We start from the raw sequence: 26,032 nt of genomic DNA on the forward strand, positions 1-26,032 counted from the left end.
GTATTTTATATCTAAAATTTTAAAAATAACTTTAGATTGTTTACTATAGGCATTGCTTCGACCTAAATGTTGAAACATAATGTCAATAACATAATTGAAATCCATGCTTTAATTCGAAAAATGTATAAAACTTACTCTTCTAATATAGTCAAATTATATTGACAGATAAGGTTTATCACTGTGAAATATAATTGAATTAATTAATTTCAAAGAATATATATGTTATCAAGAATTTAATAATTATCCTACCAGTTGACTGGTTATGCACAGTGCAAAATAAAGTATACATCAAAGAACATGGTATGCAGATATCTTAATAAAACTATTGTGTGAATCCTATTTGGATAAAGTTGTAATTTATTTGATTAAAACCATTTAAGAAATGGGATTTTCTTGAATATTAATGGCCGCAAAGTATATAAGTATATATATATATATGTAAGACTATATGCACATTGTTACATATTATCTAATTTTAAATATTTTTGAGAGTGTACACACATTTTGAATTAACAGCATTATTTTTGTGGGAAAAGTTATATATTTTTGTTAATTTATTTATAGAATAAAATCATATTTGTTGAATAATAAGAAATTTTCTATAAAGATACATACCAACCATTCTATTATCATATAATAATATAAAAACATTAAGGTAAATTGTGTCTATCAAAAAATTAATTTTTAATTTAAAATGAAAATGATGAAATTTTTGCATAGAAAAAATTTGTATTTTTCAAAACATAATTTACGTTTAATTTATATTTGTAAATAACATCAAATCATTTTTGCAACATAAATATTGCAAAAAAAATTTCCGTTTGAATATTAAAAATATAAAATAATTATATTATTTCGACCTGCAGTGTCAGTCAAATTTTTTAAAAGTGAACTTATCGTTTGTATTTATGAGATATAAAAAATATAATTAACTAAAAATCGCTGGAAGTCTCTTTAAATTTTCTGACAAAATCATAAAATTCCAGAAACTAACTGTTTTTTAATAAAACCTTTACTTGAAAATATCTATAGTTGGTTTTGGAAGATATACAGTATTATAATCAAAGAGTCTCGTATCGTAAAACAGAAAGTCTAAGTTATATTCAAGGTGGAAGAAATAGGTCTATTATTTTTTTTTAATACTTAAAAGATTAATAACATTCTGTTTGATACAGAGTGATGAAGATTGATTTTGAATATGTAATTGTCCTTAGCTCCCACTGAAGCAAAATTCGACACAAACCAAACTTGTACTTTTTCTTGGGATATATGTATGTCTTTGATAAACAATAGCAGAGCAAAAATATGTACAAATAGAAGCAAAAACTAAAACTAACATTCTGTATAACTCAACTTAGACAATGAAAATGAATCTAAATTTTTTGATCCTTTGTTACTCAATTGTGTATTGATCTACCCAAGAGACCAAAATATCCTTTGAAAATCTTGTATGTGTCATGTTTTTGCTCTGCTTTCCAGTGCATATACTTAATTCATAATATATTCTTACGGAGCTCAATTTTGTTTTAATTTCTAAATTATTAATATACCTTGAATAAATTATCGAAGTTTTAAATAATGTATTTAAAAAAATAATCTAAGGTATAAAAAATGTAATATTCTCTAATTATTATGCTAGATTATAAGTGTTTATGTTTAGAATATATAGAAACAAAAGAATTCAACTTTTGTTGGTTCATTAAAATCTGAACACTTTAAATTTATACTTCATTTCGATATAAATAATTCAATAATTAACAATTTAGTTTCAACAAAATTATTACTATAACTAAATGTGTATCTGAGCTCTCTTAATCAATTATGTAGCCGTCCCTAGCGCCAATGGTGTCGGTGGTAGAAAATTTGGCAGCAAGTTTGTCCCAGTACTGGTGGACAGTGGCTTTGAGTGCCTGGCTATTTGGATAAAGGGCACTGCAGGCCTTCCCATCGAAAGGGTTGGCATGAGGACTGTAGAGGGCTAAAAGTTCAAACATCTCATTCAAAAAAGTATTTCAACGGATGAAATGGGTTTATTTCATTGCTACTATCAAAAGTGGCCTATCCATCATAACAAGGCTCTTTCCACCACTTTTTTTATAGTTATAGCTCTCTCGACAGTATGGTGCGAAACACCAAGATCTATTGCATGACGTCCTACTGCATGGAATGTACGAAAAAAAAACAACTTTATCCTTCAAGTTAGATTTCCCCCTTTTGCACTTAGCTACAGAGTACAGGTTTTTTTTTTTTTGTAATAATTGTTTCAGCTTTAATTGATGGAAATATGAATTAATTTCAATAATTTAACTTTAATTAATTTGGTAAATTAGTAAGCTGTTAGATTTCAGGACCTCCAGTAGTGGTATTATATGTTATATCTGCTCAAGGGCAATCCTAGTTTTGTATTGCTAATATATTCAATATAATATTGAGTTTGCCAAGAAATCAAGAGGAGTGTTCGTTATATGAATTTAAAAAAGAATTAATATCATCAAGTCCTGTCGTCTTTATTATAGAGACCAGAGTCCGGGTGAAGTATAAAATGCAGTTAACTTTAGTGATGATTGCGTCAGTTTGTAGGTGAGCCCAAGTCGTCAATGGTATAGCCACGAGCCAATCTCCTATTTTAAGTTATATTCTGAGTGCGTCTCTAATTTTCAGTTCAACTATTTCCCTTACAGGTATCACTCTACTGCATTCATAAGAACATCTTACTTAGTTTAAAAATTTGAGTATGATTTATGATAAATAGAAACAATCATAGTTTAACAAAAAATACTTTAACCTACATTAATGTTTTGAAGTGATTAATTAAAAAAGTAATTTGTAAATAACAGTTTCTTTATGATTAAACCTCCTATAAATTGACTTACAATTATAAAATTTATACATTTACTATTCCAACAATTGAACAAGATGAAAGACGTAAAAAACGAGAGTAAAGTATCCATTTTTGTATATTTTTTTTAATATTAAGCCTTAAATGACAATATTATTCAGATGTAAAGTTATCCCTGAGGATCTAAAACTTTTTTCTTATATACACATAAAATTTTTGTTAGCCAAGATAAATATCTAGAAGTGTATTTGTATGAAAATACGAAAAAAAAAACCTTTTGGATTTCTTTAAATTTTACTTTTCTTGTTAAAGAAAAATACTTTTAATAGTATGTAAATGTGAATTAATGTACAAAATACAAAAGTTAAAGTCAAACATCGTTTACATAAATTTATAATGAATGATTGTCAGCTAAGCTTAGTTTAAAAATTGAAAATAGTTTCAAAATTGAGCTTTAGCCCGTGTTTTACAGTATATATGTGGTTATGAAGCCAAGATACATTTTCATGTGTAAATAATAAATATTGGTTTTTTTAATTTGCACATACAGGTTATTCTAATTCGTTGTTAATCCTAAAATTCAGAAATTGAGTTAAAATGACACTTCAGATAATTATATCTTTAATATGATATACCTACTGTGTGCAATGAAAAATCGTGGACACTCTTATGAAAAACAAATACAGGATACTTTTGCAAGAATGAAAAGAAATGCAACATTAAGACTTTAATAAAGACTTCTCAATAGGTATATCTTTATATTTTTCAAAAAGATTTTTTTGGCTATTACCTCCAAGCCAAGCCAAAAGATGGCCCAGCAGCTCTTTATGAATGCCTTGGACATGGTTGTCCACTAATACTCCACGGAAGAGTTGAGGACATATAAATTTTGGTGAGGGGTAACACAATTTATTTTCTGTACTACTTCCCACATTGCATATTGGAGAAAGAACATTCAGGGAGGAGAGTGGTGAAACCAACCCATTGTGATTTAACCAACTTAATAATTTTAAACTTTTCGTGACCCTGTTGACCTTTATTGCTTTTGACAGCAGTTGCTGATGTCATAGGAAATAAGAAGCCTTCCCCAAATCCTTCATATACCAAATCACACTCCAATACTTGACATTGACAGTCTTGATTAACTCTAAAATTAAAGAATCATCAGGATATCAGACACACTTTATTTTTGCAAGTTTCGGGTACGAGTAAGGGTTATGATTATTAAAAAAAACAATTGTTATTGATAAGCTTATGGTCTATATATTCTTTAATAAATATATAACTGATATGATTAAAATATTTTTTTTCCTTTTATAAGTAAATCTAATCTATCAATGATATATTTTATCATTATACAGCCCACAGAAGCTGTTTCTTATTACTCAAAAATTGGTTAAAATATATCTAATCCTCAAAAATAAATATCATTTAAATCACATTTAATATGTATAATTATCTTCTTGTTTTAGTTTTTCTGGTAATTTATTCATAATAAAATATCTGAATTATTAATACAAATTAGTTTAGTTATAAGTTACTTGTTATTACTCTGTGGTAAAGTAGTTAAGATATATTAATTATTATAAATAATTATAATTATATTATAGAAACAGTACTGTAAATATAACTTTACTATATAATACTTTTTTTTTTAATATTCAATAACAAGAGATTAACATTGCTACAATCAATTAAGAAAGGTTCTTACATTGAATAATGTTTAAGTAAGCATTTATAGTGTTACACTTTTAAAACTATTTTTATTTATTTATTTGGTTGGTTTTGACTAGTGGCAAAAAAAAACCTCTATTATAGACACATGATATAGTATAATAAAACAATATGACCAAATCTAATAAAATAATTTGTTAAAATAAAATGAAATAATGTTGTGTGGAATAAAAGTTGATGTGGATTATTTATTTAAAAGTCTTTTAAAACCGTAAATTGAACACGTTCTTCTCACCTCTTCTGGGAGGCCGTTCCATATCCGTATAGTTCGATTAAAAAAAGCCATGTTGGAGGTAATTAGTATTTGCCGATGACTGAATTAAGTAAAAATCGAAAGACGACCTAGTTTTGTACACCTTAGTACACACTTTAGGCTTTATATAATAATGACTCAGTCCATTAATAACATTCAAAATCATAACCACATCCTGAAGTGTACTCCTCTTTTCAACCGACAACAGCCCGACTAGATGTAAACCAACATTGAATATATTCTTACATACCATATTAATAAAATATTTCTGTACATTTTCTAGAGCTCTGATTTCCTGTTTATACATTGGAATCCACAACTGAGAAGCGTAGTTTAAAATAGGCATAACATATTTTACACCATAAAAATTGAAGAAATAAGTATTCAATTCAATTTTTGTAAGTTTCCACCATGAAAAATATTTTATAAATCCGGAGATTGACGAGGCCACATACTGAGCTTCACGCACCTTTTTTTTAAGCCCGTTTTTTAAGCCATGACCGTTTTTTTAGCTCATTATCGCTGTGAAAGTCACATTACACAGCCCATATATAATGCTTAGGCCTAAGGGAAGCAGATTATTGCACAAGATTCCTCAATAAATCCCTTAACAGGGAAACATCCCAAAATGTTGTGTTTTCATCTCTATACTTGAAGGGAGATATTGTTTGCTTAGGGCCATACTCCGCATTTTTTTCCTCCAAACACATTATTCATCATATAATCCCTAACTCTCTAAATCTACTACAAATATTTTAGGGCCTCCTTTTCATTGTACGTTACCAAACTAATGATAACGAAGAGGGATCGATCGCATCATTTTTTATCATGTTTGCGTACCTTCAGTAAGAAGATGAGTTGCTTGACTGTTGTTGTTTTTTGTCTTTCAATCGGTTAAAAACATCTTATTATTTACTTAAGTAAGGACAGATTCCATTAAGTATAATTTTTTATAAGTAATTAGATATTAATCCAATAAATAGTAATTTTGTATATTACTTGTACCTTTTTTTGTAAAGTAATATTGTTATGATATTAGTTACTATAAAATTACTATGTTACTATTTAAGGCATTACTTCAAAAAAATAATAAAAGTATATTGCTTTAAATGACATATTTGTGCAAGTCAATTAGAAGATAATAACTTAAGATTTAATCAACTTAGTTTTGTAGTGATCTAGAAAAAAAAATTGAATTAACGCAATAAACATAAAATATTCATTTGTTGACTATTGTAATGTAATTATACTTTATAATATTAGTATTGGATGGGTCATAACTATTTGTTAAATTCTTTAAACTTAAATATGCATATGAATTCATAATATTACATAAAGTATTTTAAAATAATTTTATTTTTAATAGACTTGTGTTTATTTCGGTTTAAATAGTTTGCCATTCAGTTGATTTATACAACTTACATAGAACATATTTAGATATCTAAAATTGGAAGAACTATTGAGTTTTCCTCAAAAAAAAAAACTCATTTGATCTTTTTATGCATATATCGGGCATATATGTTCGAGTATATAAAAAAGTTAAAAGAGAAATTAAAATATATACATATTTTATATTATTGACAAATAGTAGACATTTTAATGTATATACATAGACCATAAATAAGATCAAAAGCAAACATATGTTAAAAAACACATGATATTATGTTATATTTTTTTATAAAATATTTACAGGTCTATATATGTTGCTTATGAATATTTCCTAAAAAGTTGTATTTTTATTAATGAAAGTACAAATTTTTAATGTATTGAACGATCAATATGATTTTTAATTTAGTACAAATAAAACCTGAAAATTTATTTATCATAATTTATTGATCATTTGGTAAAAAAATGAGTATTGAGCAGTTAAAAAGAAGACGCACATACAATTGTATGCGTGCAATACGCAGTACCAGATGTTTGTACAATAATTTTTCTTATAAAACTCAATTATTTTTCCAATAAATGGTTATGGTAATTTGTATCTCACATTTTATTGGTTTATAATGGATGATGTTAACACGATAAGATTTTGTACTAAAAAACTTTTTGGACATTTTTGAGATTGTTTTTGAAAGCATTAATTGAGTGGGCATCCAAAATGAACACAAGCAAAGAGACAATACTCCATAAATTACAGTTATCTTTGGATTAAGACAAGACTCATTCGGGAGGCTGAAAGTATGAATTGTATTAATGGTTTTAATACTATAACTACCAATCATAAACAATATATGTTACTTCTATTTCGTTCCGATAATTATGATGTCAAAGATACACCACATTTTTGTAGGGCAATTGTCAAAAATGTTGATTACATAATGGAAATTGATGGGTCCGACCGTATTGTAGGCTATGTTTTGTTTCTCATTGAGATAAACATTTATAAAGTTTTTATAAATAATGAATTTTTTATGGATTTCTTTTTTAAATCCTGTATTTTTTTGTATTCAACTAGATAATTTTAAATGAATTACATCTGAAAGTTATGTTCTTGGTTAGACATATACAATGCAAAAAATATGGAACTTGTAATATTAAAAAATACTATTCCAATAAATTATTGAGTAATAATAGAATAATAGACAATTGACAAAGAATACATTTTTTGAAGAAAAAAATACTTTGGCTTGAAGTTTGTGCTTCATTTTAAATATGCCCGCAAACAAAATGATGATTCCATTATATTTGCATTTGTTTTTTTGTATAGTTGAGGGTATACTAACAACATTATGTATGTAGTTTTATCTTTTGAAATATGATTCCTTTTATAAATAAAAAAAATATAAACGTATTTCCATAAGTGGACAGAAAAACACATCAAATTTATAGAATTGCATTTATTTATTTATGGTGAACTGTTGGTATCACGTGAAAAACATTGCATCAAATTTAATAAAATGTCAAAATTGATATATGATATTTCATATATGCTATTTTTTCGTTATCTTCATATTATCATTTGAGTGTCTAAATAAAGTACTTTGATATCATGTAATATTGTTAAAGCACTACTGGTTTTCATTGATATAAGTTTAAAGTAAAAATAGTTTTTCCCTCTTTTGGTGATAATTTTTGAAATAATACACCAACAGATAGATAATTCAACGAACTAGCATTACCATAATAACACACAAGAGCAGTCAGTGACTTTGTTACAATCCAAGATGTGTCAGAAGAAGAGGCGGTTTGCTGTAGTGCGACAAGCCACTCAGAGAATTTGGAGAAACAGTCAAATGTAGGAACTTTGAAAACCACTAGGATATCTGTAACGCTCAGTACAGTTGGAGAAATGTGAAATTGCAATAGAACATTCGTTATAGTCTCTTTATAAACCTTCATTCATGTCCAAAGAGAACAAAACAGGCTGCAGTACGTAGCTACCCAAAACTATCATTCTTCCTAGTTGTAAACTTTTTATTATTTATATAATATAAATTATGTCAAGAGAATTATGTGTTTAAAAAGATATAAAAATATTATTAAGTATTCTGAGCCAGAGTAGAAAAAAATCTATCACAAGTAAAACAAATTAATTAAAATGAAATCAAAACTCTAAATTAAAAACAACACAAAAAAGTGATAGGACTAAAAACAAGATTTTTTTCTGATTTCCTTTATAATTCAGTTAAAAAGCTACATTGAAAGCCATAAATAAAAAATATTTGATCATTTCTACTGCCTTAAAAACAATGCATTACTTCCTATATTCGGAACTTTCAACCATATATCATCATATTTAGCAGATTTGATATACTAAACTATATTACAGTTTATAACTAAAGACATAAAAAAAAATAGTTATTTTGTTATCATTTTTGCAAAAGTACTGCCACCAGTAAAAGTATGTTCAGATCAAAATTGCCTTCTTGAAACAGTTTGGAATACACCTAATTAATTTGCCAAAAATGGTAATCCTATAAAAAAATTAAATCCGAATATTTATTTTAGAAAAAAGTAATTTCGTGTTATCCACTCCGTTTTTTTAAAAGACTATCTTGTTCATTATTGGTCACATTATATCATACGATAAAGTGCTTTAAAATTGTGAGTGTATACTATAAATACATTTTGGACAGCATTGTGCATGGCCGGTTGTCCTTAATTATCATGTATCGAGTATAGAAGTCTCATAGGAAAAAAAATGCTATATTTTACATTAGCGATCAAAAGTTTTTCGATGTATTATGGGCTGATACTCTTTTGGTATGTGTAGCACAAGTATGGGATGTGCAATTTTTCTCAACTCAATTACGTCCTCTACTTTGAACAACTCCACCATTTGAAACTGCGGATCTAACGAAATTGGACAATAAGGTTGAAAAGGAGACAACACGACATCAGAAAGACAACGCCAGACCGCAGAGATGTTTGATGACACACCAGACATTCTTGGAGTTCGAATGACAAGTTCTTATGTACCCACCCAGGTAATAAGTGAATATTACTTGTTCCTACCAATTTTCAACACGCTTGTGGGTACAAATTTGGTCTCAATCAAGCGTTTTGTAAATTGGTTTTCTGAGTTTTTTCGAATAGGAACATGGGCTTCTAAGAGATGAATATTATGAAGTTGGATTCTCTTGGGCAGAAAGTTATCGATGTAAATTTTATTTATAAATGACGACTTCACTTTTTTAAAGCAGTGATACGTTCTTGCAAATGTTCATTAAAAAAAATTTTACGTAACGATAGGGATTTTTTTATTATTGATATTATTTCTACTTTGTCGTAAAAATATTATGGATTGCTGAAACCTAAATACTTTTGTATTTTTATAAAACATGTGCAAACTACACTTAGACAAAGTTTTCAATCTATAGTTTTATTAATTATCATAAAATAGCTAATGTAACTTCAGCAAGCCGTTGAATTATTTTTGTTCCAACAATTTTTATTTGTTCAAAATATGTAAGCCATATCATAATTAATTCTTTTGATGTTTTTGCAGCGAATTAATATTTGTATTAACATAACATTAATCAGAACAACAAACTCAAATATTAATATTTTGTAGGCCAACATAGTTTTAAAAACTTTGATGGTAATTTTTTTATAATAGTAGTCCAAAAATAGACATACTTTACGAACATAATTATACTGTATATTTGATTGTTATTTGTTACATTTAAATTTAGAATGACAATTTTTTTTTTTTACATTTTCAAATATTTTTGTACCCACGTTTAATAATATGCATTGAGCTTTTACAACTAGACAAAAGGTAATTCAAATTCAACTAATCAACGATCAAAACATTAATAAGGAGCCAATTTAGTAAATAAATTAACAACTAAGAAAAAAATACCATAATCTTTTGTATGTTATTCATGTCAATTCGTGTTACAAATACTTTTTCTTTGTCTGAAAAATTTATATTTAACTATCTCATAACCTATTCATAAATATATATTTATGTTTGTTTAAACCATCAATCAATTAAAATTGGTGATGTATTGTTAAAAATACAAAAAGTGAGGAAATCATTTAAAAATTAATCTTTTTTAGGACTAAAAGTATAAAATGAATAATAAAAATGACCTTTTTTTCACATCACGGATTCAAACTAAAAACAAAAATTTACATATCATATTAATATTGATCAAATCAAAATATTATTTTTTTATTTAGAAGAATAAAATTATTTTTATTCATGTCTGACTTGACAGTATGACATTTCCATAATTTGGAATAAAAGTTCTTCAAAAAAGAAAAAAATATGTCCATGAAATTATCTAATATTCATATATTTTTATTTTTTGTGACACACAATTTAGTAACTAAAAAGCGTATGTTCAAATTATTAACTTTGTCTAACTTTAAAAAGAATACGTAAATGAGAAACTATTATATAAAGTATATTATCAAAACTTTATATTTTTTTTTTAATAATGAAACTCGTGACTGAATCTATTTTTATAGGAAATATTGTAAAGAATTTAGAATACAATGATATTAAGTTTGATCAATTTTGATATAATTGACTAAAAAGTCTGATGTTCAAACTTTAGTATAATAGCTATCTTTTTATTTAGTTCATAAAGGTATTGAAACAACTCTTTGTTGGGAGTAATATGTATATTTAAAATGAATTTATGTATCTTAAGTTGTATAAGTGCGGTTTTTTATGTAAGATGACGTTATAAATATAAGATCTAGTAATAAAGTTTTGTCATTGCTTGTCCCAGTATTTTTGTAGCGCCCGTCAAAAATGGACACTACAAAAGAGAAAATATTCTATATTTTAGGTTTTTTTTCGATACAGGCGAAAACGTAACCAAGGCGGATTGAAATATGGCTTGTAATCTTAATTTTACTCTTATAAAAAGTAATTTTAAAAAAACTGTAATTGCCAAACAACCGGTAATTGACTTTTTTATGGCTTAAATAACAATAAAAATAATAATTGAAATCTGTTGCATTGTGTTATTGAAAACTTAAGCGATTTTTTTTTGTAAAAAATTTGAGATACGATATAGGAAATGATTTGTACTTGTTTTGAATTAAAAGTATACAATTAGCTTAAAACTAAAATTCAACCCCTCACTTTAAAATAGAAATGGCCGAATAAACGTGTTTCTTATTGCTTAAGATGTATTAAAGATGGTTCAAATTTATATGAACAACCCAATTTTAAATATATAAAAATTATTTAAAAAAACAATACTAAAGGATTTTTCTGAAGAATGTTTTTGATTACATTTATATTCTTCTACAAATAGTTGTGAATTTTAAACAACAAAATAAACAATTTATTTATTTCAATGCGATTTAAATTGGATTTAGAGTATCAAAAATTAATTCTCCAATAAAATAGTTTGAATTTTTTTTTTTTTTGAAATACCATATGATGGTCAAATTAAGTCCCATCAACAAAATGATGATTTTAAAAATAATAAATATTCTTGGATATCTTTGAAAAATCAAATATTAAAAAAAAAAAAATCGGTGGTTGAAGTCGTCCATAATATATAAAAAATAATAGAAAAAGATCATTCTTGATTTTATTTTTTAATAAATCGAGTGTTTATTTTTACTCACACTTCGAAATAACATAATTTCCCCTTTTGATATTTATAAATATATTTGCATTTTTACTTATTGATCAATCTTATTTATGTGTTTACTCACAATGTATTAAAAAAAAAAAGCAAAACATAGTGTACCTACATGACATCAAATAAAAAAAAAAAAAAAGGAAACGCTTTGTCTCAGATGTCGAAACGATTTAAGTGCCTTAAATCTGTATATCCCTCATAAATATATACAATATGGGCATTTTGTAAATTTTATTTTCTACATTATCCTTTCCTTATAAATATTTAAGTAAATTTATTGTACAAATCATTGTAAGGATGCTGTCACAATAATATTTTATACCACAAGACGTGGACCATATAACTATAAATTTATATTATTCTGTATATGACCTATAGATTATGTCGTTGAGGGGGTATAAAGGTACACATATGTAGTATTAAATGAGCAAGATAGGATTTTTGTAAATTGAACATAAAGCAAGAAACGTAGTGATTTATACCATCTACAGATATCTCATATTTCCATCCGATTTAAGTGTAATAAATTATTTAATTTATTTGTACAGTTTTTCAGGAAGAATGACTTTAATTTATTGTCTATTTGTATTTATCAGATCTTGTATAGTTTTGTTTCTTTGGACTTAATATGATAGTCGTTTCATTTACACAATAATATTACTTTTTAGTTTTTGACAATGATCACGTCGTTACATTAATCGTGTCTTGTAACCTTTTCTCCAAAAAGTTAACCAATATCAGATGTTTGTTAAAATTATTGTTTTGTATATTGGTACAATTGTGGTACTAGGATATTCTACCAAATTGGTATTGGACCTTGTAGCAATTACTTATACATAATTTTGTACTGTTTGTAACAAACAACAGTTATACTCTCACTTCATCAAGAACAATTTGTGTTAAGATAAATAAATTGAAAAATGCAATTTACTTTAAAAAAAGATAGAATGATTTTCGTTTCTCAATAAAGCCCACATAGGCTGAAGAATAGCTTCCAATTTTTTTCAGAAATCCTAAGAGAACAGCTTGATTTATGCCTCGGACATAATTCATGTGTTCATCACAGCATCAATGTTTGAATGGATTTCTTCTCAATTTAATACCAGGTTGAGAACAGTTTTTCCAACGTGAATAACTATTAAAAATATATAACTTTCTAATATTTCAGACATCCTTTGTCAAAATTATATATACACAAGGACAATTGCATCGTATATGTTCTTTAAAATTTATTTTTATTTAGCGTAAAGATACATGCAATAGCAATACATAAATACTAAGTTAAAGAACACAATCAAACATTATAGTATTTGTGCTATAACCAAAAATCCTGATTCCTACTAAGGCATATAATTTTTATCTCATTTTCCTTTTTATTTTTTGTACATATAATAAATTGTAGAATACGCACTTTATTATTTTTTTCTTGCATAACTTGATATCTTTTTTATGGGAGTGCAGGACATCTTCAATATGGATATGATGTGATAAATTTCTAGTTTTTTAAGTCAATTGAGCTATGAATTGTAACAATAAATAAAAAATACATACTATGCTTTTAAAATGAAAAATACTAAATATGCAACTCAAACGATCAACTTATACACTTTGTAAAAAAAAAAATAATACCACGTCAACAGTTTTCATCATCTAAGAATCCCCCTTTTTACTTTTGTAATTGTTTTATTTTATTAAATAATTTATTCAAACCCCAAACACATAGAACAATATCTTGTTTCAAGTTTTTCCATTCTTTTCTTTTTCAATGATGCCTAAATAGATGAATACATATATTTAAAAAGACGTTGAGTGATATTCAGACATATAAATCAATATTTGATAAAATTATGTCTAATGATAGAATATTATGAGATTTTTTTCTATGAAAAGTAAAAAATTAAAGTAATATTACGTGAATTTTAAAACATGTTCTAAAATAAAATATCATAATTTTTTTCTTTATTAAGCAAAGTTTCTTTATTATTTCTTTCAAAAAGTGAATGTAATTATATTGAAACAAGTCCATGAATGTACAGTTATCACATTTTATATCAAAAGTAGCAAATAGACGTCAATTTCAGTTGAAGACAATACATTATTTTAATGTAATATATCTTTGATTTTGACTTTTGTTTGCAGATATTGTACATTAAGGGAAAATGATTTTACTCCAATTTAAATATATTATATTAAGGGAGTACAGATATATATTTAACGAATATTCTTTTTTGATTAGAAAAAGGAACAATTACAATGTACAAATTTGTAATGATAAATTTAATAGAAAAATATATCATGCGTCTCGTTTCTGAGATGTCTAAATTGTTATTAATTCAAGGTTACTATCGTTACAAGTTATTATTCACAATTAATAAATCCTAAATTGAAAGTAAAAAAAAAACCTATGTAAAATTGTTTTTTATAACACAAAAAATTTATTTTAATGTTTCTGCATTGATTTTAGAACACAAAATATTCCTGTTGTTAGGCATAAAAATGAGGAAAACAATACTTTACATTAGGTTCTTGAAACTTATTCATAATTAATTATGAGTAATGTCATATCAAGAAAAAATATCCCATATTTTATTTAAGAAAGACCTGTTCAAAAAATATGGATATCTAAGATTTTTTCTACGATTATATAGTAATATTTTTTGGGGGATCTTAAATTTATGTTGTTTTTGTTAGCAAACAAACAGTATTATCTTAATATTGTTAAGAAGAAGGAAATTTTTTATTGGCATCACAGCCAGTAATAAATAAACTTATAATTGGTAATTTTTTGAAAAAATTTCTTTTCTGATATCTATTTCGCAAAGAAGAAGTTGACTCTATATTGCTATAAAGCACGTTGATTTTTGAGTTTTCATCCCGTTGTTCTTCGTAGAATACGGAATTACAAATTCAAGAATATCCTTGATTCCATCTATTTTCTTCTGATTCTTACTCTAAACATATAAATCTATTTCTTCTGGTCTTTAAGAAAAAATAATTATCTTAGGCAATTGTCAAATTAAAAACACATCTAAATTACAACTTATATATTTTTTTATATACTTAAATGTTTTTTGTTTGTTATAGAGCTAATTATCAAGGTTTTGAAGAATTACTTCTATATTATTTTTTTATTAGCCTAACGAAAAATTTGAAAAAGTGTAATTGAAAAGGAGTAAAAGACATTTTTTTTGGTAAATATAAAACATATTTGTTAGAAAAAGTGTATAAATAATACAAGGATGGTTAGTAAGACTTGGCCTATTAATCAACGTTCATTTTTAAAAATTTAAGAAAGTTTAGTTATTATTTTTGACATTTTGTTTCACTTATTCAATGGGCATTAACAGACTATTAAAATCATTTTGTTATTTCGTCATCATGAATGAGCAAATAGCCAACAAGCAGTACATCTCAGATCTCTTAGATGCTGAAATTGAGGTGACGAGGATTACGGACATTGCTAAGTGATCAAAGACCCTGGTTTTCGCGGAAGCCAAGATGAAGAATGATGGAGAATACATTTTCAGGAACGCAAGAAGCTGAGGGCACAATTTAAAGAAATATCTATATTTTCTGTCTAGAAGAAGATCATTCAGGACTACACTAACTCGATGAATTGTCCCAGTAACGACTTCTCCGTGGCTGTTTGGACCATCAGTAGGGACGACTCGGGATTTTTATGATAAACAAATATCTCATGCAATCTTCTGACAGAGATCATAATTACCAGGAGACTCGAACGTCCACGTATTGCAGCCGAACCATGTATTCCATAGTCGATAAAATTTGATGTTATTTTATCCCAATACAATTTAAGATTAGGAATTCACAGGTATAATAATAAAAAGTCAAAAAATTTCAATCTGTTCATTAATACTTTTATTATCAAATGTAAGAAAATTTTTGTTTAAATTAAGTTTAATGTGGAACAAATATCAATTTTAATGTTAGGGTAGATAAGTTACCAAAACAAATAAGCAAGAAAGGATTCAAAAGTAAGTAAAGGAGTGTTAATAATTATTTAAATAACATCTCTGACACCAACATAGCCTGGATATGTCTTTATTAAACAACCTGCGATCTCAATAAAAGCTTTCTATATCAACTGTATTTAAAATATCTCTAATTTTAATTAGAAAAATATATTTCACAAGTATTCTTTTGTTAAAACCTTGACTTATATGTAATTTTAAACAAAATTAAATCTCTAAATCCTTTCATATGGACAAGATACTGGTGCCCCATATGTTGATTCATTCGTCATTGCATTATTTTTCATGATATTTAAGATATTTTTAAATTATTACATAGAATAATAGCAGATCTCTAAAAAATATTTTTTCATAAGACTTTATATTCGTGCTATAAAGTTTTCAAACAATGTCATTTTTTGGAATTTGATAAAATAACATTTTACATAGCAGATGCTTTTCATGAATGGATAGTTTAAATGTTTTATTGCTTTTTTAATATTTGTCTAGTATAAGGAGTAATTGTTGAAAATTTTCCTATGTTTTGATTAGAAATATAAATTTTATGTCAGTTATAAGTTTAAATTATCTTATTTAATGATGATATTATGTTTAAATATCTGATTTATTTCAAAAATACAAAGTTAGTTTATAATTAACAAGTTGCATTTAATTAATTATACAGTATAAATGTCAAATACCTTTTCAATTAATCAATTAATTTTACGATGAGCTTATATACAAATATCATTTCCATTGCAGTTAGTCTAAAAGAAGAAAAGGCAGAGAAGGAACCACATTTCATTGTTGATTTGCCACCTTATACGGAACCTTCGAATCATTTAACCAGCAGTACAGATAGTACCCCAACTCGGAAGCCCATGATTGATGCCTCAACGCCGACTAATGTAACTGTAATTAAAGGAAAAACTGCAATTCTAGCTTGTGTTGTTCGTAACTTAGGAACAGCTTCGGTAAGCATTTATGATAATAAATCATTTCATTTTGTAGCATTACTCAGAATATATACTGTTAAAATAAGTAGATATGTATTTTAAACCATAACTTAAAAGTATGTGAAAGTATTTGGTAATCTGAAACGTGTTTTATTTAAGACTGTTTCCATTATCATTTAATTTTGAAGATATAAATCTAATATTTTTGCATATCCTTCGTTTTTTTGCGAGCAATTTATGTAGTTGTTTTTAGTATGAATACTGATTTTATTTTAAATATATTATCATTACATTTCATTTTTGAGAAGAGAAAATATATTAAACAGTGTAACCACGAGTTTAAGTGCTCAAAAAAAAAAAAGGTTTCATAATGAACTTAATGTTAAATTAGGGCGCTTCTTTTTTTAAATATTTCTTTAATTGGTCATGTGGAGTTGTACTAATTAAGTATATGTTAACATTATAGTATTGTATTAACTCAAATTTACCTAGGAATTTTCTCTGAAGTCCATAAACTTGATGTATATTTCATTCTGTTGGTACTTATTCACATTGAGTTCATTAAAATAATTTTCTTTGAGATTGTTATCCAATGAACTGCGTTCAATTATGACTTTTAATTATATATATGACTACAATTGATCACTTTTATCTAATTTAAACTGTGTTCACATTTAGACAATCAACGTTACCTACACCAGATTTTTATTATAAAGAAGATAAATTCTTTTGTTAGTAATTATTTCGATTTGAAATAACAATGAGGTGCAATTCATTATATACGATCAATGATATATTTTTGTGAACGGTCCTTTTTTTTGTAGTAATTATTGCCTCTGGGAATTTCATCACATTGAGATTGTCCTACATAATAAATTCACTTTTTTTTTAAACTGTTTTTATAATGTATGTTTATATTTCCACTTTAGTCTTAACTTTTTATCAAATAAGATTAGACAAAAAAGGAAAAGAAATAGTAGTTTAAAAAGAAAAGGGATTAAGGAGAAACAGATACAGAATGAAGAGACTATTAAAAAAAAATTCGTTGACGAATGGCACATTATTTAAAAAAAAGTCATTTTATTCGTTTTTTAGATCGATTTCAAAGACTATTGTTGTCTTCCTATAAAAAAAACTTCAACAAAAACGAAAATAAGTAATACAAAAGTATTACTTATTTTCGACTTTATACGTCCAAATAAGACCCCTGATTCCTACACGACTGGATAAGTTGTTAAATAAATATTAAATTTTTTAGATAAGTTTTGAGAAACGGGAAACTTTGGCTTGTTTAAAAGATAGACTCTATGATAAATCATTTAACTAGTCCTTGCTCCTGCTAATGTATGAGGATTTATCTAATTTTTATATATGTATTATAAACAACTTATCAAATTCTATTTTATAGAGGCTTTGGATTTTTAAGAAACAATGTTAAATCGTGTGGTTTTAAAATTTTTTTCGTTATGTTCAAATTAATTCCATTTCATAAGTTTTGGAAAAAAATAATTATTGAAAAAATAAATACAAACAGTCAAAATTTCGAAATTTTACAATAAAAACATAAAAATTAATATAAATATAAAATAAAACATTTCTGTTTAATCAGAATATTTTTTTGGATTTAAAAAATTAATCATTATTTGTAATCTCAAAATAAATGTTTGTGGCCCATCAATATAAAAAAAGCTATAATGATATTTATCATAGTTGAGGATGATTAAATTTGTATGCTTTTTAGGAACTATAGTAAATTTTTATTAGAAAAATATTATTACTTTACTTTTGGAAGTAAGCCAAATTGTGATTCATGTAGAAAAAATTAATCGTCACAATAAAATAATGAGAAATAAATTAGTTTTATTTGAAAAGCACCAATAAAAAGTGTATAATATAAGAAATTGTATAGCCGTATATTTAACGAAATCATTTTTTTCTTGTCCTTTCATTTAATTTCAAAATATATCATGACTTTAAACAACTATAACTACAGAGTGGTTTAGTTAAATGCGGTCCATCTTTAACTGCATCCTGATCAATAAGGGATGCAAATAAATTTTTTAAGGAGTTGATGCTGTTGTGTGGACTGTTTGGGTTATATCCTCAGGCCCCTGGAGACTTTTACACATATTACTTAGGACTTTTTTGGAAAGAAGGTTAATCAAAGTGACAGAAAATATCTACAAGGACCGTTTCAGGTCGACAAAGAATCTGGGATTGGGGTTTTTTATCACTATGGGACTTGTAGGCTTTTTTCTTCTATGCCTTTTCCTCTTTCTAGAAGTTTAAAACGTTGTAGACTCTGTTCTTTGAATACCATAGAATATTCTTGATATAAGTTTGGTTGTGTCCCGTTCAAGCAAATGGTGTTTTTCTGGGTGTTCTCCATCCTAAATACTTGTTTTAAATTAAAGTTGCACAACTAACGCCACCAACGGCGTTACAACTTTGAAAAAAATATATAAATTTTTAAACTATTATAAACAATAACTTTTCTAAGGATTTTTGACATCTCTTCTACAGAGACATTATATATATTTATTATTTATTAATTATGAAAAAAACAAAAAAAATACATTTTGGCTTTTCCTTCATATTATTTCGTATTTTTTACAAATGTATATACATTTTTGTACAACTTATACGGATAACTGCGTTACTGTCTTAGTGTCTCTGAAGATACATCTTATGTCAACTTATTGCAATTTTTGATATATTTGTACGTAATTTCTTATTTTATCCACCGGCAATAATCTAATATAATAATAGTAAACTTATAGCTATTATTTATAAAATATTAAAAAATTGATTTTTTAATAAAATTTTAACATTTATGATAACAATATTAAAAAATTTAAAAATAACGTAATAGTGAAAAAAAGAAAAATATATATCTATAAGTAAAATGAAGTAAATATAATTAATATGCGTATATAGACTCGTGAATCGAACTTTGAATATCTTGGCAGTATTTGATGAAAACAAAAGGGAATTAAGATTATGATATATTGCTTTGCTTATAATTACTATGAAATCAACCGGAATTTGGTAATACGGGAATAGTTTCTTTGTTGTTCATTCTTTCTTTCCTTGATATTTTTTATTTTTTCCACTTCTCTCTCTTTGTTTCTATCTCTTGTAGTTGTGGCACGAGTTTTATCTTTGAAAAATTGTCGTTAACTTATCATAAATTGACAACAATATATAATGTTTTTGGAAAAGCTCTTTTAAAAAAAAAATTAAAGTTTCTACTTTTAGATATCAAATGCAATACTTTTAAACTTTTTGTATCAATTCGTCTTGAAGGTATAAGCCTTCGAAAAAAAGGTATTTATTTTCTACTTTAAACAAATATAACTCCAGTAAAAAGTATGATGTTTAAAAACCGTCTTATAATTTTTTACATTCGGCTTTAAAATATATTATTATAACTGATTGTTATCTTCAACAATGAGGACTTACAACTGCTTTAAACCTTAAAAATAGCCTAAAATATCAAAAAAATATATGGCCTTTTTCTGAAGGCCACGAGCTTATGAAAGAAAAAATAAGGTCATATTTGGAATTAGGGGATCAAACTGTTAAACTAAGTTAAGAATACGCTGTTTTTGTGCATTAAACAAAGTGTGATTTTGTTGGATAGTGTAATTTATAATCGGTGAAGTAAAAGTTCTGGACGTTTTTCAGCTTTATTTTGACAAAAAAATTAAAAAAGATAAGTTTATCTAAATCAAATTGGTCCAAACAGTTTTATACTTAATTTTCAGTTCTTTGGCACTTGAATAAGTGTTCAGAAGCCAGTCCAGCTCGAAAATTACTATTATTTTATTGACATTTTCGACGTTCATATTACCAGAACAGAATAGTTATAACCACCACTTTTCTTCTCCATTAGATGTAATATTTGGTCAATAAACGGCACATTTTTTTTGCCCGTCGTATCTGCCTTTTTACTTTGGTCGTAGTGATACAAAAAAATGTTCCGAGTTTTCTCTTTTTTACGTTCTTTTTGGAACGCAAAAACTGCCACGAAACCGTAACCGAACTTTTATTAAACTGTATTCATAACGTTTAAGCATACTTTAAGCTTGTTCCTATGCCTTGTGTTAATCGTGAGATAAAAATAACTAAAGACATCATGCGAAAAATGCACATAACTTTTTACTTAATCTAATATTATTATGATATTCTTATATATTTTTATTTTTATTATTTTAAACACTTGAACTGAAATACGAAATTCTTTAAAAATAGAGATATTTTCGATTATTGGTTGTATTAGCTGAACGAAGTTTTGTAAGAATAAATTAGAAAGTATTTTAATTATATTTGACCTTGGATGTTTAAATATACATAAAAAGAGTAATGCCATGACAAACCGAGTTTAATTCGTTTCAAGATGATGCTTCTAAGCCAAAACAATTTATCCTGTAAGAAATAATTTATAAAAAAAAACTTCTAAAAGCCTCATATCGCCAACTCACAGCCAGCTCATATATATTAAAAACTATTAAGCCAATCCAAATTGGTGCTCAAATCAGACTCATGTGTTAGGGAACAAGTCTCTAACGGTGCTACTATATGAAGAAAGGTCGAAATGACTAAGATACTTTGATTCAAGATATCCATTTTCCATTCTACTCCGAGTCCAATAAATGCCTACATTTCTATTTTCTTCGCAAACCCTTTTATTTTCTCTTTGTCTTTCATGGGCGTACACTATAACTGCTATTTTATAATTTAATATTTTTTCTTCAATAATTTCATGATAATCAAATAACCCTTGGAAAATAAAAAATAATGTACATACTACCTACTAAAAAAAGCCGTTCCCACTTTCTTGGACATGTTTATAAGCCTTGTTAAATCAGAGACACTTCATTAATAAGAAGAAAAAAAATTCTTACGTAGGTTTATCAAAAAAAAATGTTTATTTGTTAAATGTTTAGACTCTTCGTAAAAATATATTTATTTATGTAAAAAAAGAAAACCAACATACAAAATTCAAGATCATTGTAAATATGATATTAACAATTTTTTGGTATTTAACCTAAAATTATCTTTGTTCGAAGTATGAAATATTTCAACGTAAAGCCGTAATTATTTATTAGAAATATATAAAACTGCATTTGCTTTACTTTTTGTTGGTAAATGTGAGTAGTTATTAGTATGCTGTTGCATCAGCACATTTTTTAAATTGGTAATTAGTGTCAAAGATGTCACGTCTAATTACACTTGTTTCAAAGTCCTTGCCTTCCATAACTTTTATAGTATAATTATATTTCAAAAGTTACTAATGTGTAAAAAGATAAATTGAAGTTAAAATTTGTTATCTACATTTTATAATTTATTTTCTCAAATCATCTTTTCTATTTCTTCAGACATAACTTTTAATTAAAATATTTCTAAATCCACTTAAAATAATGATAAAGCATTAAAAGTTTAAAATTAAATAAAAAAACACTTTTTATTAAACAATAATTTGATACAATTTAAAAAAATCTTAAATATTTTATCAATTACATAAAGATAAATTGCTTTGTAAAAAAAAGTTATCTACAAATAATAAATTGCTCTTTTTCAACTTGTATTGATTATTTCCATGAATTTTTTTTTGTTTTGAATTAAATTTTGAAATTTACTCCTAGTTGAAAGTGTAAAATAATATGTTGCTAGATATTTTTTTAAATAGTACAAAACATAATTTTATACTCAATTTCAAAAAAGAAAATCATTTCAGCTTGTTTTGTGTTGAGAAGCCACATTTTTTCATTATTTCAATAAGTCAAAAAAAGTAAAATGCCATTCAATCATCATTTATTTGTCGTTTTTGAAAAAAAATTGAGGATTCAGCTCTTTAAGGTTCTGAATTTATTGGGCATATATGATTACGGAAATTATACGATGCTTTTTTTGTGGGGAAATATATTTATAAACGTTTGACTTAGTTACTAATTGAAGTCAATAAAATAAGATTTCAAGCCTATTACATTTTAAAAGACACAATGCAGGCCCACTGTTGAGATGATTTTGGTGAGCAACTTTTTAGAAATGAAGTTATGCTGAGGTTTCAAAAATAACAAGGATTGACGAAAGAAGGGTGGCTGAATTGAAAAAGGCCCTGGTGGAGACTAAGATCATAAAGAGAACTGTTACGATTGGTTGTTCAAAGATATTTGGCGTCCTAGCTCCCTCGAAATAAAACTGGTGTATTTTTTTTGTCTAGAAATATCTTGATTCAAAAGTCATCAGTTGGTCTTCACAGCACCAAAAAGTACTTGGTTAACTCATCGTCATTTTATGCAATAATTTTATTCAAGCGGATGTTTTCAAGGCCTCCAAGTTGTTTTGACGCAAATTGAGGCCATTATGAAGGCCAACTTAAATGCAATATATAGTCAATTTTTTTATCTCCTCCTTAGATTTTTATTTTAATTAATCTTTTAAATGACCTTTTCTGTTAGTTTAATCTAGATAGATCAAAAGCGCAAGATTATATTGTTAAACCCTAAATAGTATGCACTAATTTCTTACTTTAATCATAGGAATGCACAAAATAAAAAATTACTGGTAGTAATGCATATTTCAAAATCTCTACTTCTTAATTTAATAATGAAAAAACCTCATTTACTTCTTCCGAATGAATGATTTTTATCTTTGCACTTTTATTTAAAAACTATTTTAAAGCTATTTTCCTTTTTCAATATATGTACGTACATTCTACATCATTTATATTCATAAGTATTTCATTACCAAATAAGTCATAAATCATAAACAGTCTGTAATATATAATTGAATAATATACAAAAGAGTTAAAATTAGGCTTTAAATCTGGAACAAGTTTGGACTTTATGTCTTGTCAACCCTGAGTCTTTATTTATGAATATCTGCTCAAAATTTTGATTTCGACGCAAAGGATATTTTAATTTTTAACAATTTTGTATTTAAACTATAGTTTATATTTTTGAGGATTTTTGAATATCTCTTTATATACATATTACAAAATAAAGGGAGAAAACAAGTGGGTTTGTGTACTTGTTGATTCATCAGATTATAAAACATACATTAACTAACCAAATTTATAATTTGGCTACATTTAATCATAATAAATACTGTTGATTTGCATTGTTTTTCTTGTCACAAGGGTTATATACCTAATTAGTTGTCAAAGTTTTGAAGTCACCCAAACCATCAAATGGAATCGAATTTATTTTTCAACATATTTATATATTTAACACATTTGTTGACTGATTTTGAGGATTTGTTCGATTTTTTTTTTCTTTTTAATTTATTTCATCAGTCTATTTAAGGGCCAGACATTGGACAGCTGTATTCACAAGTCATGTATAGACAAGTTTAAACATGTTATATTTTGAAAAAATTTAAACTTAGTTGTTACCCACCATTCAGATTCCACTAGTGCTTTCTTTAATATATTAACACATTTGTAGACTAAAAGTCCTGGGCTTCACAAATATAATGATTTTTTTTCCTTCAAAAGTCTTTTTCTCAAATTATTATAATTATTTATTTTATCCTTTTATGGAGTAGCGTATTTATAAACCTTTTCAATACATTATTTAGCTAAACGGTATTTTTTCTCATCATGATGCAGTGCATAATGAAAAGTTGAAATCGTTTCTCATCCATTCTTTTAAAAAATAACAAAAACAGAGTCACTCATTCCACATAAACTCACAAACCAAAGAAAAAATGGACATTATGTTTTGACAGCTGAATTTTTCAACATATATATGTTTTACCAGAAAATATTTTTTGTGTGGTTTTGATATTTTTCACTTTTACAAATTACTTTTTCTCTTTTATATATTAGATTATATTATATGTAATTACTCAAAGGACAATAAAATCATAAATTTTATTCTTTAGTACATAGAAAGTTGGTATGTATATATGTACATAAAACCATCTTACTTTATTTGCGTGATGAAGAGTAAAAAAGTTTTTTTTAAGATGTTGTATTTTTATGGGCACCAAGTTTTTTTTTTTTTTTCAAGAGGAACTCTTATTTATTCAACAAAAAGTGGAGTATGTTGCTTTTACATTCTCTTATACCAACGAAAAAAAAAACATTAAACTAATGAAAGTATACTACTAGGCGTTGTAGTAATTTTTCATTAGATGAAAAGGATTGAAAAAAATAAGTTCAATCGATTTTTGTTTTACGTTTTTTATTTGATATTTACTTATTTGGATCCAAAAAGCAGAATCACAATATTTTAGTATAAAAGGTAGCAAATACTTCGAATTAAAACAAATATAAAGCCTTCACTACTTTCCTGGGGTGTTTATCCACTAGATAAATGAAATATCCTTGTGAACTTTTACGGGAAGCAAATGTTAATTTACTCATTCATATAGGAAGGTTAGTAACTGGTTTTTGATATTCTTAGTAAGCTGTTCTTTGTGGATAAACAAACTAAAATAAACATTTCTTTATCTCGTTCTGATGAGTGAACCAAAAGCCAAAAGTTGCATCATCTCAAATCTATAACATCCTGAAGTTGTGGTGGCCAAAGTATATAGAAATTGTTGAGTACTCCTGGAGCCTGGTTTTTGATGTTGCAAAGTTGAAGAATGATAAGAAACACCTCTTCCAGAAAGCAGAAAATTGAGAACACAATTGAAAGAGGGATTTGAAGTTCCTATACATGTTGGAGAAGAAGATCAAGGAAGACTTCTTCAAATCGACGAATTCCCTACCAACGACTTCTCCGTGGCTACTAGTACTATAAGGAGAGCAGTAAACAGCAACTTTTGACTGTCCTTGTAGACAAGTACCCCACACAATGAAGGGAAGGTGGCATGGGAGGATAAGGGATGTGCCCCCCTTCCTCGCCATATTTGAACCTCCTAAACTTTGGTAAGGAAAACCAACCAAACCCTACACCCAAATGTGCACTCACTAATGGTCACCATAGTATCTGTGTGGTACTACTTGTCTGATGAGTTTGTCATCAACTCTGGCAAGGACTTCCAGCGACGTTTTAAGCCTGTATTGAATCTGAAGGTGGTCATGTTGAGTGACCAAAGTCTTCAAAAGCCTTGTTTTCAAACTTTATTAAAATTATTATTTTTTTCTTTTTGTAAATAAAAAATATTAAAGGATTTTATGGCAACTTTTTGAGTACACGTATTGTTTTCCAACCCTGCATGTCACTTCTTATTTACCATATACATACAAAGCAATGATTGATAGA

The 26,032-nt window shown here is 26.5% G+C and overlaps 1 protein-coding gene across 1 annotated transcript in view; it reads left to right on the forward strand.

Annotated features, from left to right (window-relative positions):
- The window catches only part of LOC121118961 (kin of IRRE-like protein 1), a 331,486-nt gene that overhangs the window by 178,481 nt on the left and 126,973 nt on the right, over positions 1 to 26,032 (forward strand). Inside the window, exon 4 of the mRNA XM_040713567.2 lies at positions 16,618 to 16,829. Within this exon, the coding sequence (XP_040569501.1) occupies positions 16,618 to 16,829 (212 nt within the window). The remainder of the gene's footprint in view (positions 1 to 16,617; positions 16,830 to 26,032) is intronic.

Source organism: Lepeophtheirus salmonis, chromosome 5 (genome assembly GCF_016086655.4).
Source record: "Lepeophtheirus salmonis chromosome 5, UVic_Lsal_1.4, whole genome shotgun sequence".
In the NCBI taxonomy this organism is placed as follows: domain Eukaryota; kingdom Metazoa; phylum Arthropoda; class Copepoda; order Siphonostomatoida; family Caligidae; genus Lepeophtheirus; species Lepeophtheirus salmonis.